General features: G+C 45.2%; 1 protein-coding gene across 3 annotated transcripts in view; it reads right to left on the reverse strand.

Annotated features, from left to right (window-relative positions):
* Window positions 1-16,486, reverse strand: part of RFX4 (regulatory factor X4) — a 64,210-nt gene that overhangs the window by 38,867 nt on the left and 8,857 nt on the right. For all 3 annotated transcript variants that reach the window (XM_083400202.1, XM_083400200.1, XM_083400204.1), the window contains exon 2: window positions 877-963. In XM_083400202.1, the coding sequence (XP_083256328.1) occupies window positions 877-963 (87 nt within the window). The remainder of the gene's footprint in view (window positions 1-876; window positions 964-16,486) is intronic.

Here is a 16,486-nt window from a genome sequence, read left to right on the forward strand (position 1 = left end):
TCCATCCTTCTTATTGAAGTGTTCACATTCTGCAGTGAGTCATCAACTGTTGCACATGCAGATGTGAACTGGCTCTCGAGATAGTTGCAAGAAGCAGATTCAAGACCCTGCCCTTTTTAAAATAAATAAATTACAGTTTGTCCATTTTCTCTTAATATATTGCCTCATCTCAGCTTCATGCACACACCACTAAAGCTAGAACGCCATGTACAGTGACTTGGGAGTAAGCATCACAGAATTCAGTTGGAATTACTTAGGAGCAAATAAGTACTGAACGGTGGTATCAGGAAAGAAAACAGTTACAATACTAAGCTAAAGGACAAAAGACACACACATCACGTTGCATATATCGTTGGCCACATTCACACTTTACACTGAAAGGCACTATGATACCACTATAAACAATCATGGGTTTCCCCCCAAAGCATTCTGGAAGCTGTTGTTTGTTAAGAGTGCAAAGAACTGTTAGGAGACCCCTGTTCCCGTCTCAGGACAACAATTGCCAGAGTGGTTTAACAATCAATCCCTCTTCACAGAGAACTCTGGGCACTGTAGTTCTGAGGAGGGAACAAGAGTTTCCTAACAATTATCAGTACCCTTATTAAACTACAGCTCCCAATTTTTTTGGAGGGGGAAGCTTTGACTGCTTAAAGTGGCATTATAGTACATTAGGTTAATGATGTAAAACATGACTAAAGTCTCCCGGAGAACTCTGGCCTATAAACTGTTTAAATAAAATAATGCTGTGTTCTAGGTAGCAATGCCAGTCATTTTATCCTAACTATGGCCCCAATCAGATGTATGGACGCAATTGGACACTACACCTTTTGGGTCCTTTCTGGAGATACAAGTCTACTGAAAATGACATATACTTACTTTCATCATTAGAAACATTCCCCAGAGATGTATGACTGGAATAACGTTTGTTTTCACTTTCACTGAGACATCTTTCAATCCAACTCTCTGCAAAACAACAAAGAAGGTTTTTTGTTTTTTTTTAAAAAGGCAGGATGTTTTCCCATGAACGATAAACCTTTTCTTCCACTATTATACAGTAAATAATGTTATCAGTTACAAACCAAACAAGTGTATGTGTATCAATAGTTTGCTCTTCCCAGTGCCATTTTTCTAGAAACTTATGGTACCAGAAGAACTCACCATGAACACCTCCCTTGTTCTCTTATAATGGCAATGGCGCCAACCTGAAAGGTGCCAGAACTGAGTTCTGGTGAGTTCCGGCTGGGGAAAAAAAGCCCCGGCTCTTCCTTTCTTTTCCAATATGGGCCACAAAAGGTGAACTGAGGAGCCCCAAAGTGCTTCCCCAGATTACAATGAGGAATTGCAGGACTAGGTGCCAGCATTTGTAGCCTATGTAACTATCTTGAGTCACAAATTCCCCATTTTTACAGTTTGAGATAACACTGTTTATTTGTGCAGATAATAAATACTTGTCACTCAGCAGAAGATTAGTCCTTTTTTGCCCTCTCAGAACCTGATATTACTGGGTCACCTTTTCTACTTATTTGAGATATACCAAATGCTATTATACCGATGTTCAAGAGGGGTGGTGCCAGGGTGCCATGCAAATTATCTTAAGGAAAATCTCTGGTGTATATTACATTTGGTGTATATACTATAAAACACAGAGACTCCAGCACATGCCATTATTGGTATAAAACCACTTGCAACTAACCCTTCTCAGGGAGTTGTCAGAACTGTTAGGTTACTTTAAAAATTCCATTTGGTAATATATGAACCAACATTACTAGAAGGGTCTAAAAATAGAAAATTTCTACATTTCTCTCTGGAAATTGTTACGGTGCTTAATATTAGCCTGCAAGTTAGAATCTGACAGGAACATGGTTCGAATCAAGACACCATATTATTATAAAAGTCTGAAAATGGGATCTAACACTCCATACATGACACTTACAAGTTTACCTCATAACAGAAGCCTGTGATCCACCTCAAAAAAAGGAACAAGCCACACGCATGGGATAAAATGTTGGGTAGTGGGAAACTCCACTCCCCATCTCCATCTTTAATTAGGCTTATATGGGTAAATTGGGGTTGGCATGTCTCACAAACAGCCAGCCAGGAAGCACATGTTTTGCATGCAGACAGTTCCATGTTCAATCCTTGGTAGCCCCAGGCAGGACTGGGAATGTCCTCTGCTTAATGTCCCAGAAAACTGCTGCCACAGTCAGGGTGGGCAGTACTGAACTTGATGGACCCAGTTGTCTAACTCAGCCTAAGGCAGTTCCCAACACGTGCCTATCTATGCTTGCAAAATGCAAGCTTTGTTTACCCATTTTCAGCCTCAATCCATCACTGACAGGAGGTAGCAAAGTGGTTGGCAACTTCCCAAAACAGACAGGAGGAAGCAAGAAACACAGACACTAGTAAATGAAAATATTACTCTCTTCAATACAAAGGCACGCCATCCGGTCTACTTCCGCTCACCTCGTTGCAGGAGGGTTGTGTTCTCATTAAAACCATCCAGTTAAAAAAAAAAAGGGGGGGGGAGATAGCTCACTCACACATGTACACATACTCTCTCTCACAAGATTGTGTACATGCATGTACACACACACACACGTGCGTGCACACAGAGTTACATGACTAGGCAAAACCATGGGCCAGTTCACCTTCATCATTAGAACATAAGCACTGCTTTGCTAGATCAGCCCAAGGTTAGAGAGTCCATCATTCCAGCCAGTCAGACACCTCTAGGCAGTTTGTAGGCAGGGAATGATAGTAATAGCTATTCCCAGTTATTTACTCCCAGCACCTGGCATTTAGGAGTACACTGCTTCCAATCCTGGACTGCTACGACGGGGCTTCAATCCTATTTAGTGACCATGACTAACAGCCACTCTAGATCTATGATCTTCATGAATTTGTTTGATCCTCTTTCAAACGGCCCATACCAGGGATTTGGAGAAACCATAGTTCCTAGTATAACAATAGTATAAGGGGGTTTCTTTTTAAGGGAGGGATTGTCGCTCAGTACGAGAGCACAAGCTTTGACTGGGGAGGGTTGCAACCACTAGTCTCCCCAGTTAAAAGGTATCGTAGAAGCAGGTGAAAGGGGGATCCTGTTCAAGCAAGAGGGTACTGGGCTCAACAGACATACAGGCTGACTAATTAATGGATCCATTTTGGAGCAACGCTGAGGAACACCAAAAACACTTTGATACAAACAAAGCAGATTATCACTAATAAAGCTGGCATGCACTCCCATGGCCAGGGCCACAGTGCATCCCAGCATTTGTCTCAGCATTGGGCCTGATGGTGGCTGGTGCCAGTTGCCAACATCCCTTTAAAATTTTAAAATATGTTTTTGGGTGGCCAGCACTTTGAAGAGAAGCACTGGGCAAAGTAGCTGCATTTGAAGCTGCCACCATTTCGCCAGTATGCTTCTGGGCTCTGATGCAGCTCATCTTGGACAGGGGCAAGGTGGGAACTGACGGGGATGGAGGCCCCCTTGCCCAAGGCTCCCTCGGAACTGGTCCACTTTGAACAGCTGCTGGAGTAGTAAGTTCTTAGCTTCTTGTGGTTTGTATCTAGCCTGACTTGTAACCATAAGCAGCTCCACAGTGAGCTGTCTATGGTCCTGACCATCTGTGACCTTCTGCTGTCCTTGGATAGTACAATTCTGCAGGCTCCAGCCTGGAATGGGATGTACCCCATTCCTATGCATACTTAGTGATGTCAGTGGGATTTAGCCGCAGAGAAGTACGCACATGTCATTCAACATCAAGGTGCAGTTATCTAGCCTGGGTGGCGGAAAGATATAGACAACACTCCATTCTAACTGGAGATTGCTTTTTTGGCTTTATTACAAGCCATAGTAAACTGCCGATGAAGTGACGTGAACAAGATGCTTTGACTATCATTTTTGAAAATACAGTCATTTTTAAAGGGCAAAACTCAATCTGAGAATCTGTCTTTTTTTGGATTGTATACTACTTTGTCTATCACCTAGGCAATCCAATGGAAGATCTTCCCCCCTTTCCAAGTATACAGCCTAGAAGGTCATGGCTGCCCATTTGCTTTTGACCACCTCTAAATTTCTGCCATGTCTGGTCTAACTATACTATCCTCCAAAAGATGGAAGGCTTCATCAGCTGGTTCCATCCAAAGTTCTATTGAAGTTACAAAAAGTTCCATTACCCCTAGAATTCATAGCTTAGGTTCCCTCCCTCTACTACAAAAACCCCTTTTTATAATATTGATGAGCAGCAGTACCATATCCAATATGGTACTGGGACAAGGGCCCCAGTAAAGACAGAATGGACAGCTGCAGAGCTTAAGCACTGCACCTGATGAATTTCTCTCAGGGCATGGTGACAATGTCACATAGGAAGTCTCAGTCTCATATATGAAACCAACATATTCTTCCTTGGGTTCTAGCTCTGTTGCCTCTTCTTTCCTTTCCCCCCAGCCAGCACATTATTCACTCTTCCACCCCCTGCTAATTATTGTCACGGTTGCCAAGGCTACAGGGTTAACTGCCACCTGTTGCCTTCTTCTGTACATTGCCATGTTACGTTACATTACATTACGGAGCAGCAGTCCAAATTTGGTTAAAGGCACAGGATTCCTCCACAGGCAAAATAGATCAACTCTTTTAAGGAAGCAGGAACAGTCCCAGAATGTTATTGTGAATGGGCTGGGTGCACACACTATCCGTCACTGTCAGTAAACAAGGCCAAGGGGTTCGCTAGAGGTTCATGTGGTCTTTCTTTTCTCGGATGTGCGCATTACGCAGATCCTGGTTACAAAGCCAACTGGCACCATGGTTGCATGGGGACATAATTCAGACAAAGGCCACATTCTAACCATCCATTTAAAGAAGTATCATATCACTTTAAACAGTGATGTCCTCTCTCAAAGAATCCTGGGAGCTGTGGTTTGTTTAGGGTGCTGAGAATTGTTAGGAGACACTTATTCTCCTCAGAGAGGTACAATTCCCAGAGTTCCCTGTGAAAAAGGATTAATTGTTATACAGTGGAACCTCGGTTGTTGAACGTAATCAACTCTGGAAGGCCGTTCAACTTCCAAAACGTTTGACAACCAGAAGAACTGCCAACACTGGAAGAATGGAGAATGAAAATGATGGACTTTGCAGAATTGGATAGAATGACAGGAAGAATCAGGAATCGACGAGATCAGAGATTTATTGAAGAATGGGAAAAATTCTCAGAATATATGCATAATTTAAGTGAAAAACAAATAACGCTTGTAACATTTAGCGAAGCTTTGTAAAAAAGAAAGTTAAAATTATGGACTGAAAGCAAATTTAATTTAAGAAGTAGATAAGAACTAAGAAATGTGTGGGAAATTGAGAAGGGAAGGAGTACCAGCCAAGTTGAGGGAAGTCAAAAAATGAGAGAATGGTTTTATAAATTGTTTGAATTGTATTAATTTGTCTTATTTGTAAACTGAATAAAAATTATATTTAAAAAAAACAAAACGTTTGACAACCGAGGCGCAATTGCCAGTCAGTAAAATCCATTGAAGAAATGGAGAAATGTGCCTCAGAAGCCATTCAACGTCCGAGGTGCATTCAAAAACGGAAGCGTTCACTTCCAGGTTGTTGGCGTTCAAAAGCCAAAACATTCAACATCCAAAGTGTTTGACAACCGAGGTTCCACTGTACCACTTTGTAATTCTCTGAGGGAAATAGGGGTCTCCTAACAACTCTCAGCATCCTTAACAAGCCACAGTTCCCAGGAGTCCTAGAGGAAGTTAGCAGGTCCCTGTAAATTCTACAGCAGCAGTAGGGAACCTCAGGCCCAAGAGCTAAATCTCCTTGTCACACCCTGTTCCAGTCCATGTTCCCTTTCCCCAAACTACACCAAAGCCTCCTGGATCTTCTTGCCTGGGTGGAAGATGGAAAGACGAGTGTATGGTGTGGATGCCTGCAGAAGTCTTTGACCTTTCCATAGCTGAAATGTTGCTTGCCATTCAAAGGTAAGAAAGATCAATTTCACCACCCAGTTTTTGTCTCTGGCCTGTCCATCACTGGTATGCAGCCCCCAGGTGGCTTCCCAAGAAGGAATGTGGCCCTCAGACTGGTGAAAAAACCCGACCCCTGTTCTACAGAAATCAGTACAGCTCAGGCTGCCTGAGGGAACTGGCTGCATTCAGCACTCTGAGGTGCCTTCTCGTCATGCAGCACCACAAAACACTCCTGGCAGTGGCTTGGAGGTAGCAAGAAGTTCACTACTGCAGTAGTCAATGTGCACAACGAGCCGTTGCACACAAAAGGATCATGATACGAAGCACCAACCACATAGATGCGGTAAGAAGGTAAGAAGAGCCTGCAGGACTAGGCCAATGGCCCATCTAATCAAGCTCACCTCACCCATCATTCTCACAGTGGCCAACCTGATGCCTATGGGAAACGCACAAGCAGGAGCTTCTCATAAGAACACTATTTCCTCCGGTGGTTTCCAGCAACTGGTAATGAGAAACCTTCTGCCTCTGACCTGGGGAGGCTGAACACAGCCATCAGGGTTAGGAGTCACTGATAACCTTTTCCTCCATGAATATGTCTTATCCTCTTTTAAAGCCATCTCAGTTGGTGGCTACCACTGCCTCTTGTGGGAGCTAATGCTGGCACCGTTTAACTATGTGCTACGGGAAGAAGTGCTTTCTTTTCTCTGACTCTTCCAAAATTCAGCTTCATCACATGTCCCTGAGTTCTAGCGAGAGCGTTCCAGCTGTATGACTTAGGGTGGGCTATAAAAATGATTCCAGGGAGCGTTCTGCTTTCTGCTACACTCACAGAGTTTTTAATCTGGTTATTTTATTGTAAAGAAAAAGTTGGGCCCACAATGTTTTCCTGCTAACAGATACAAAAGGATTCATGCAAAAGTAATGATGCGTTTCTCTTTCTCTCTTGTCCTATCTCACATTCTCTCCCCCCCCCCCCGTCCTTTGGCCCACCCTCCAAAAAGGCTCTGCGCTAACGTGTCTCAAAACTGTGGAGCTCAGTTCTCCTCTGATGGAAGTGGAAGACAGCCTAGAGGACATAAAAAGGGGGGAAGGGGGAGTCTTCTTACTCTTTTCCTTTAGATGCAACAAAACAAGCATCTAGTCTTGAATAATACTTGCTGCTGAATACAAAGTTGCTCAATAGATGGTCTGTGTACCAAGGCTCATAGTGGAAATGATCCAACAAAGAGAAGCGAGAGGTGAGCAGACTGGGCCACCCATGTGATTGAAATTCAGTTCCCTACATTGCCACCCAGCACTGAAAGCATTTTGTTGTTGACCTTACCATCATATGTGTGTGTGTGTGTGTGTGTGTGTGTGTGTGTATATGGTTTAGATTATGAGATGCCTGCTTATTGTATCTGTCAGTTTGAGGACAGCAATGCTGAGACAGAGTTTGCAAAGCTCGGACATTCATCTGTCAGCCAAAACTTTCCATTGACAGAACTCCTGTTCCTTTTTAAAATGTGCAAAGCTTTTATTCTAAGTTAATGCAAAAGATTGTTTCTAACAGACCATTCCTAAGCAAGCTGTCCATCCATGCATGAGCAATAGGTGGAAGAAATTAAGGAAGAAGGTAATCAAGCAAATCATAAGGGGGGGGGATCCTTGTTGCTTTAAATATTGTTTACCAGTTTGAACCTGGCTATAACAGCTAACAGTTTTGCACAGCTATGTGCCATACCAGAAAAGTAAGGGGGGGAGGGGTATTATAAGAGGTGATGCTGGTAAATGACAGCAACCCCCCTCCAAAAAAGCCCCCAAGAAAATGGATGGGTTTCTTAAATTAGAAAGTGTTTGAGCAACGTTCTCATTCACATTGCAAAATAAATATTAATTCCGAGCATGCACAGAGATGAATCCTAGAGATGACACCAACAGAGTTCAGAACCGACCCTATCATTGGGCAAGGTGAAGTGGCTGCCTCAGGTGGCAGGTGCTACTATGTGTGTGGCAATGGGGTGAGCAGCCATGCAAGCTCTTTCAGTTATTACTCTTGAGCCCCTCAGCCCCTCGTCTCTGTTGGAGGACAGATCTGTGGGTGCCATGCAGCATCCCCATATCCTTAAGATAGACTGCAGCCCTTGAGAGCCCTTTGGGAAGAGTGAGGCAACCACCCCGGGCAGCAGGGGCCAAGATGTGTGGGGTGTGGAAGAAAGGTGTTGTAGGCCTGAGCCGAGTGCATAACACAGCTAGCTTGTTTCTCTCAGGTGGGGTGGAGGATACTGTCTAGTGCTGGAATAAGATTTGACAGCCAGTCTGGTGAGCTTCTGGAAGGTGGGCCTCCACACTGTCCTTCACCTCAGGTGGCAAAATGCCTTAGGCCAGCTTCTGACATCACGATCCTCCTGCCGCAAGTGTTGAAGCAAGAGTCATCTGCCAGTCTGGTCAGCCTTCTCTAGGTGGGATGGGAGTGGGTTTGTCCTTTGCCTCAGGCAGGTTATGACTTTCCGATCTGCAGAACCTACGCTTCTCCAAGTGCCACACACTGCCCATTTGGCATCTGTAAGGAGTTGGTCCTTGTCAGGGACAGGCTAGATGACGAGGACTGGTGGAAGGTACCAGCTGGGGAACCCCCAAGGAAAACCCCCGAGGAGGAAGGCTCAGAGCCTGGGGATTGGTGGTGGGACACTGAGGAGAGGTCAGCGGGAGAAATGGTTGGATGCTGAAGAAGCAACAGGCTCTAGTGAGCAAGGTGAGCCTGTGACAGGGAACAGCTCAGACTCAGAGGCTGAAGAGGAGGAGCAGCGCAAGTGGCTGAGGGAGAATCCCAGGAGTCTACCTCTCCTGTGGTGACAAGCTCCACTCCCGCCTTGACTCCAAGGACACACAGAGATTACAGGTGCCCTGACATAGTTTGAAGCTGCTTGGGAAACATCCAGCAGGGGCGGAGATCTAGTGGAAGGCAGGAACTGTCAGTCCTGGCAGCTGCTTAATAGGGGCAAGTCTGGTCAGGAGGTATTGCTGAGCTGTATGCCATTTTCTTGAATAAAGAATTAACTACACAGCTGAACTTTGCATCTTGTGTGCTGATCTGCATCTGAACAACTGATAGTCTTTGAGTGTGGCAGCAGCAGTCCGCCCCAAGTACCCCAGGGAGGCAAACAGATACACAATTTAAAAACAAAAACTAAAGCAGTTTCATACTAAAACACTCACAAACCATTCTAAGAACAATTACACTTAAATACGGCTAAAACCAGTTACAGTTAAAAAGTATTCCACAACTGGGAACCATCACTGAAAAGGCCCTGTTGTGGGTCAGTGCCAACCAGGCACCACCAACAAGGTGCCGCCTGCTGAGTTGCACAATGTATTAAACAACTTTGTTTTTAACTGCCTTGCTGGCAAAGCATTCTGGAAGCACATTACATAATCCTTTCTCCTTCTCTCTCTCTCTACCAAGGGGGAAACAATTGGTATTCAGGCGGATTCACACTAGTGAGATCTCCCACAACAGAAAGCTCATGCTCCCTTATGCATCCACACACAAAACATTAGAGAACGGGTAGCTGAGGTGGAGCCCCCCAGACTACAACTCCCATCAGCTCCAGCCTGCATGACCGACGGTCAAGGATGATGGGAGTTGTAGTGCAACATTGGCTATCCTTGCATACACATATATTGGAAAGCAGTCCATAAACCTCAATTGCTGTAATTACCACCAATTACGCTGCCTCCACCCCCTATTATCTATCATATAACAAAACATCCATTATATCAGCGTTCATCCCAGCTACCGTTTTAAAAGGCAGTTTACTCAGCTGCTCCGGATTTCAGTGTCAAAGCTGATGGTGTCTTCCATTCCAGTTATAATTCGGTACAGACGAATGGAAAGACAAGTGGGAAGCAGTCAGAGTATTAACAATACTTCACTGTTTGCACGGATGGGGGAAAGATTTTTAATTTAATGTACTATATTACTATATTCACTAAGAGGGCTCCTCCCGAGGGTGCATTGCAACAGCTTTGAAACTACGAGCCAGCTTGTGCGTACTGGAAGCAGATTGTGATCCAGAGGATCAAGACCTTCATCGCTAGATATGAAATTTGTTGAATTTAGCACAAGTTAAAGATATGCAGCTTGAACCGATGGATTAGTTAGCTGGCTGGGGTCAACCTGGGTCAGAAAGAACAAGTTCAGGCTATGCTTGCTTATTTTTAGAAGCTATTTTGGTTCTGGTGCGATTATGTAATATGGGATGGGGAGGGGGAAAAGGAATTTTAAAGAACTTGGAAGGATCTTCCTGTTCAGGGTGCTCCATTCTCCATCATACCCAGTTTTCCATTTTCCTTCTTCTCAACAATCCACAAGCATTCCGTGCTCACTGAGCATGCTCAGTCCTCACTGGTGACCTTCTCTAAGGGTTACGGTAATTCATCCATGGGGCTTTCCCCTCTCTCAATCTTCTCCCCCCCCCCCCAACTTCTGCAAACTTTGGAGCTTCCCCCAAAATTGAGGGTGCCCCCCTTTTGCGTGGATGGCCTGTTTTAGCTACATATTGAAAGGACCTTTTGTCGGCATCCCTTCAGCTGTGAATGTCTCGTGCAGCAAGACCCTTCTAGCACCTGCACTGAATATCTTTTCTTGGGCCAGTCCCAATATAACCTTGTTATCTCCCTTTTAAATTACATTATGGCTACATACAGTTATAGCTCTGTGGCTTTTAGTCTTCTGCATTCAAGTTTGTTGCTGCCGAGTTCCCTCTGTTCCTTAATTTGTGGTGCTGTGTGGGTTAGTTCGTCCCATTGCAATTTTGGTTGCTTTAACCCCTGTAAGTCACCTAGAGAACTTTGGTTGAAAAACAAAGCATGTAGAAATAAATGTATTGCAGTGATTAACAAAACAGAAATTTTAAGTTCTTATAGCAAACATTTTGCCTTCAGCAGCAGCAGTAAAAAACTGTGCTGTTTCCAAGGTGGCAGGTATTGAGCTCTGAGGATGGAATACTCAGAAGGCTATCAGTTGCTAAAACTATACGATGCTGGTACATAGCTGTCAACTTTCATATTTGAAAATAAGGGATCAGCAGCCTCCCTGTCCCAGGGACAGTCTACGGGATATCTAACAATCTGGGATAGCAGTGGGAAGCAGTGGGAAATGGCACTGGAATAAGAGAATTTCCCGCAAAAAAAGGGAAGATTGACAGCTCTGTGCTGGTACTGTACTCTAGGTCGAGGCTATATGGTGTTAAATGTGTCCAGCCGGTACATAAAGTTGTTCTCCAGGGAGTGCATGTGGAAATCTAAGCAACTGTCGGCACCACAAAAAAAGCCCATTTCACAGAAGAAAAGCTGACAATACTTAGAAACCCCATAACCAACAACAAGTAATGCGCCTATCTCACACACAGAACCATAAAACAAATAAAACACAGACAAAAAAAAAAAGCAGGTAATCATTGCAATCATACAAGCCCTGTAAAGACAAGTATGTGGGCATATGTTGGCAAGTCCCATCCCCAACCTCTGTGCTTTCACTTAACTTTCTGTCTAGTCACAACACATGACCAAACTGAACTGTACATAATTACATGTCGTTGGGAACATTCTTCCAAATGTACTCACTGCATGCACATTTACCTTGTGAATAGTGTTACCATAAAGCACATCATTTCATTAGCAAATAGCCTCCCCTACCAAGCTTCTTCTTTTCCTTTTATTGGTTCAGCTTGTCTGGGTTGCCTCTTATTTTTACATTCAGTCCACAAAATAAAATAAAATTGAACATTCCTCCCAACCTTTTGAATAGTTGAACGTATTCATGGCCTAAAGCAAAAGCTCTGAGGGTAGGTTTGCCTGTGATCTGAACATACTTTGAACTATTCATATTCCGTCTGTCTATCTATCTATTTCTAACCCACCATCTATCTTCAATCAATGGTCTGCAGGTGTACACCCCCCCCCAAAAAAAGCAGCAGTCTTAAAACATCAGGCAAATCACAGTTTAGGTTCAACATTATCAACATTACCCCAAAGCCTGAATCAACAGCCTGGTTTCAACCTGACACTGGAAACAAAGATATTATCAGGGCCAGGTGGGCCTCAGAGGGAAGGGCATTCCACAACTGGGGTGCCACCACAGAGAAGACCCTCAATGAAGACATGGAAGGCTGACATTGTACAAAATCAACTCAGATTTAAAATATGTGGATGAGTGAATGGGAGAGGCCGTAGCTTAGTAGCAGAGAATATGCTGGGCATGCTGAAGAGCCTTGGTTCAGTTCCAGGCCTTTCCATTGGACAGGATTAGGTTGCAGTTAATGAGAAAGATCCCTCTCCACCCAAGACCCTAGATATCTCCTGCTGGCTGGGGCAGCGATTGTTGGACTAGATGGACAAATAGTCCGGACTTAGTATAAGGCAGCTTCTTATGTTCCTTCAAAACACTGAAAGCCAGCTTGTAAACTTCATGTTTGGGCAGAGTTGTCCTCCCAGTACTGGCTTTGGTGCAGCTTTCCTGAATAAGGTTGGTGCTGGGTAGGATGGCAGCAAGGTTGGGGCTGTGTCGATAGACTGGTGGGAGCACCAGTTTGACTGTACTGGTACACCTGTGCAGCTCCAGCCTTGTTGTGGTCCTGTCCCAGCCTAGTCCTGTCCAAGTAAGCTGTGGTGATACTTCTGTCTCAATTATATTCTACTTTATATGTCAAAAGAATATTGCGCTTAAATGGTTCTAAAGGAGTCTTGCACAACTTATGACCCACAGTGCTGAGCGTAGTCAGTCACTAATCAGGTATGGAATATGGACATAAAACCATAAGGAAAGCCCTGCTGGATCAGGCCAATGGCCCATCTAGTCCAGCATCCTGTTCTCACAGTGGCCAACCAAGGTGCCTGTGGGAAACCCGCAAGCAGGACCTCAGCATCTTCTCACTAGCAATTCCCAACGACTGATATAATGTCTCAAACAAGTATACTACTTCTCCATCAGAGACTCTATAACCTCCTTCCCCATTTTTAATGCCTGCAAAGAGTCGGGGGGGGGGAGGTGTTGCTAAGCCCATGGGAGGCTATGATACGGCTGGTTGGCTACGCAAAAGTGTAGGCCTCAGACCTATCTGCACTCTAGATTTAAAGCAGCATCAAACCACTTTAAGCAGTCGTAACTTCCCCCGGAGAATCCTGGGAATTGTACTTTGTTCTTTGGGGCTGAGAGTTGCTAGGAGGCCCTTATTCGCCTCCCAGACCTGCAATTCTCAGAGTGGTTTAATAATCGACCCCTCTTCCCAGAGAACTCTGGGAACTGTGGCTCTGTGAGAGGAATGGGCAGCTCGCAACCATTAAGAAACTACAGTTCCCAGAATTCTTCATGGGAAGCCATGACTTTTCAAAGTGGTATGATCCTCTTTCAATGTACAGGTGCAGATGGTGCACTCATGTGTTCTAAACAAACAGAGGATTTGTTCCACTCGACATGGGAATATAAGTTTTACTTACTATATCAGCAGGACAACGTAGGGAAGCTGCCTTATGCCCCGTCGGATGCTTAAAATATCCATCTAACCCAGAACTGTCTACTCTGACTGACAACAGGTTTCCAGCACTGGCCTTACATATCACCTGCTACAAGAGATACTAGAGAATGGGACTTTTCACATGCAAAACATGCTCCATCACTAAGTTCTGGTTCCCTTTGCTAAACTATAAATAAAAACTACAACACATCATTCACCTGTTCATTTCTCAACTTTGTAAACACCAGTATCAGAATGGCTATTATAGTATCCGATGATGCTTCCTCCCCAAAATGCTTGCTTTCCAACTCCAGCATTTTCAGCAGAAGCATCATTTATTTTCAGCAATGAGAATTGCAGCTCTGTGAGGAGTCTCTCAACTCCCTTCATGAACTTGCCAGAATTCCTGGGGGTGAAAGCCATGCCTGTTAAAGCGGTACAAGAGCACTTTAAACACACAGTATGGATGTGACCCTGTTCAGCACTCTGCCACCCAATGGCTGCTTTGCACCATCTCCAAAAGAAGCGTGTGACATTTGAAGGGGATCCAGGGTGCCACAAAGAGTTTTAAGGAGGTCAAGGATTCGCTTTCCACTAGCCAGGTTCTAAGTCCCTTTGATTCAGAGAGGCAAACAATTGTCACTACAGATGCACATGGGACGGCCTTGGCACTGCCCGGACACAGCTCAACAAACGGGCAAAAGATCACTGCTCTCTTTGCCTCCCCAGTTCCTGACTGACTTCAAAACATCGTATTGAAAAGAAGCGTTTAGCTCTGGCGCCATTAAGGCCAACTTTGTCCCAGTAATGTCGCGAGCGTGGCTTGTTTTAAATGCAGAAGTGGCAGTCCCATCCTATGCATGTCTACCTCGAAAGGGTTTGCTCTCAGGTCCGTGTGTACAGGATTGCTGCCTGAGGGCCTATTTGTGTGTGTGTGTGTTGTCCCTCCGCCTTACACTGCTCTTTCTTTTCGGGCTTCTTTCAGTGCTACCCTGATCAAAGGGAACCCCATTAAGCATTTCAGAGGAACCAATGTGCTCCCATGAAAGGAGCTTTGGAACATCAAACCAGGGCCATGAGAATGAATGAAAAGAAATGAGCTACACCCGTAATAATTTGGCCTGGGTGAATATTGCTCTCTCTCTCTCTCTCTCTGAGGTGGCCGGAGGGATGCTGCTGGTCCCCTCCCAAGTTTGTTTGGACAGGACTGTTAATGAGTGATTAAGAATGATTTGTTGGGAGCTGTTCTGCGGGGTTTCCTTTCCCTTCTCTTCTGGATGGTTTTTATTTCACAGCAAGCTGCAGGGGCTCCCTCATTGTCCGAGGAAGGAGGCCAACGCATGCTCCATTGGATCCCTGCTCTCCACCTCCCTCCTTCCCCCTTTGTTGTGGGCTCATGGCCTCTCTTCGGGTGCCCCCTGCTTCCAATCGCTGCTTAAAGCACAACTGCAAACTCATAATATTTTGCTTTCTTTCCTCCCACAATTACAAGCAGCTATTTCCCTGGGCACCCCTCTACCTCACTCCGAAAACACAGCTCCCTGCAATCACCATGGAGATGTCACTACTAGGAGCAAGTCTGTGGCTATGAAAACCTGCTAGGAGTTACTCTTCCTTGCAAACTTTTCTCACTTGGTCAGGGTATAGGTAGCACTCTGACTAAGGACAGGCATCAGACTTGAATAGTGCTTCTCCATCTCCCCTATCATGTCAATATTTCTGAAGCCCTCTGAGATCTAGCTGTACAGAGGTCTTGGGGGAAAGATCCAACATATATTGGGCCCCATCTGCACTATACGTTTAAAGCAGTAAAATACCACTTTGAACAGTCATGACTTCCCCCAGAAAATCTTGGGAATTGTAGTTCATTGAGAGTTGTTAAGAGACCCCTGTTCCTCTTCCAGGGCTACAGCTTCCAGAGTGGCTTAACAATCAATCCCTCTTCCCAGGGAACTTTGGGAATTGTACAATCTGCCAGATGGAAGATGGCCCAAAGTGGTTGCATGAACTGGATCCTTGTTTCAATCAAATCTAGGCTGGTTAGTTGTGCCAATATTTTGCTAGATCAGGAATTGATAACCTGTTGCCCTCCAGATGTTTTTGGTCTACAACTCACAACATCGTGCTGGCTGAGGCTGATGGAAGGGGAAGCCCAACAACAATCTGAAGTGTCAATGAGCCCACGTGGAGCTCAATGAATTTTGATGATGAACAACTCAGAGAACTGTGCCATCAGGAACATATTGACACCCCAGATACCCAGGGGCAAACAAAGGCTAACCGACACCTGGGGCAGGGGAAACTGCCGGCTGCATATGCATTGCGCTGCTACGTACGACGCATGCGTGGTGTCGCTACGTAGAGGTTTGCTGCCAGCGCCGCCCGAGCGCCATACGGACAGTGGTGGGATCCTCCATGTGTGGCTGCGGCGGCGCGATGGCTGCTCGTGCCGCCGCACCCAGGGGTGGCAGGGTCAGCACCCTGCGGGGGGGGGGGCTTCTTGTCTCCCCTCCAGACATGGCACCCGGGGTGCACTGCCCCCCGCCCCCCTTGCGACGCCACTGCAGATACCGACCTGCCAAAATGTTCATGGGTATGTGAATTAACCACTCTGTACCACTTGGCAGGAAAGAGATCAGTTTTGTGGACTGGTCATCACTGAAACTGAACAGCAGGGCTTAATCTGAACCAAGTCTCAGGGCTTGTCCTTGTGTTTCCTTTCCCCTCATCCATATGGCGAACTCCTTCAACTACTGTTGTTCCCACACTTTGTCCTCCCTAAAACCCGATATTCCCTATGCAATTGATGTAGCTCTCCGATTTGGATTTTTCAGAGCATAGGGAATCTCTGGTCTTAGGGAGGAGAAAGAACAGAAGGAGTTGAAGGAGAACAGCACATGTACAAAGGGGAATTAAAGGAGACACAAGGGGTTCACAATTCACATTAAGCTGAAGTCCGGACGAGCCCTCAGACTTGGAGCCTATTTTAATGAAGAGTTTACCACCAAAAACAATTTTCCTTT

Source organism: Podarcis tiliguerta (genome assembly GCF_965153285.1).
Source record: "Podarcis tiliguerta genome assembly, chromosome: 10".
Taxonomy (NCBI): Eukaryota; Metazoa; Chordata; class Lepidosauria; order Squamata; family Lacertidae; genus Podarcis; species Podarcis tiliguerta.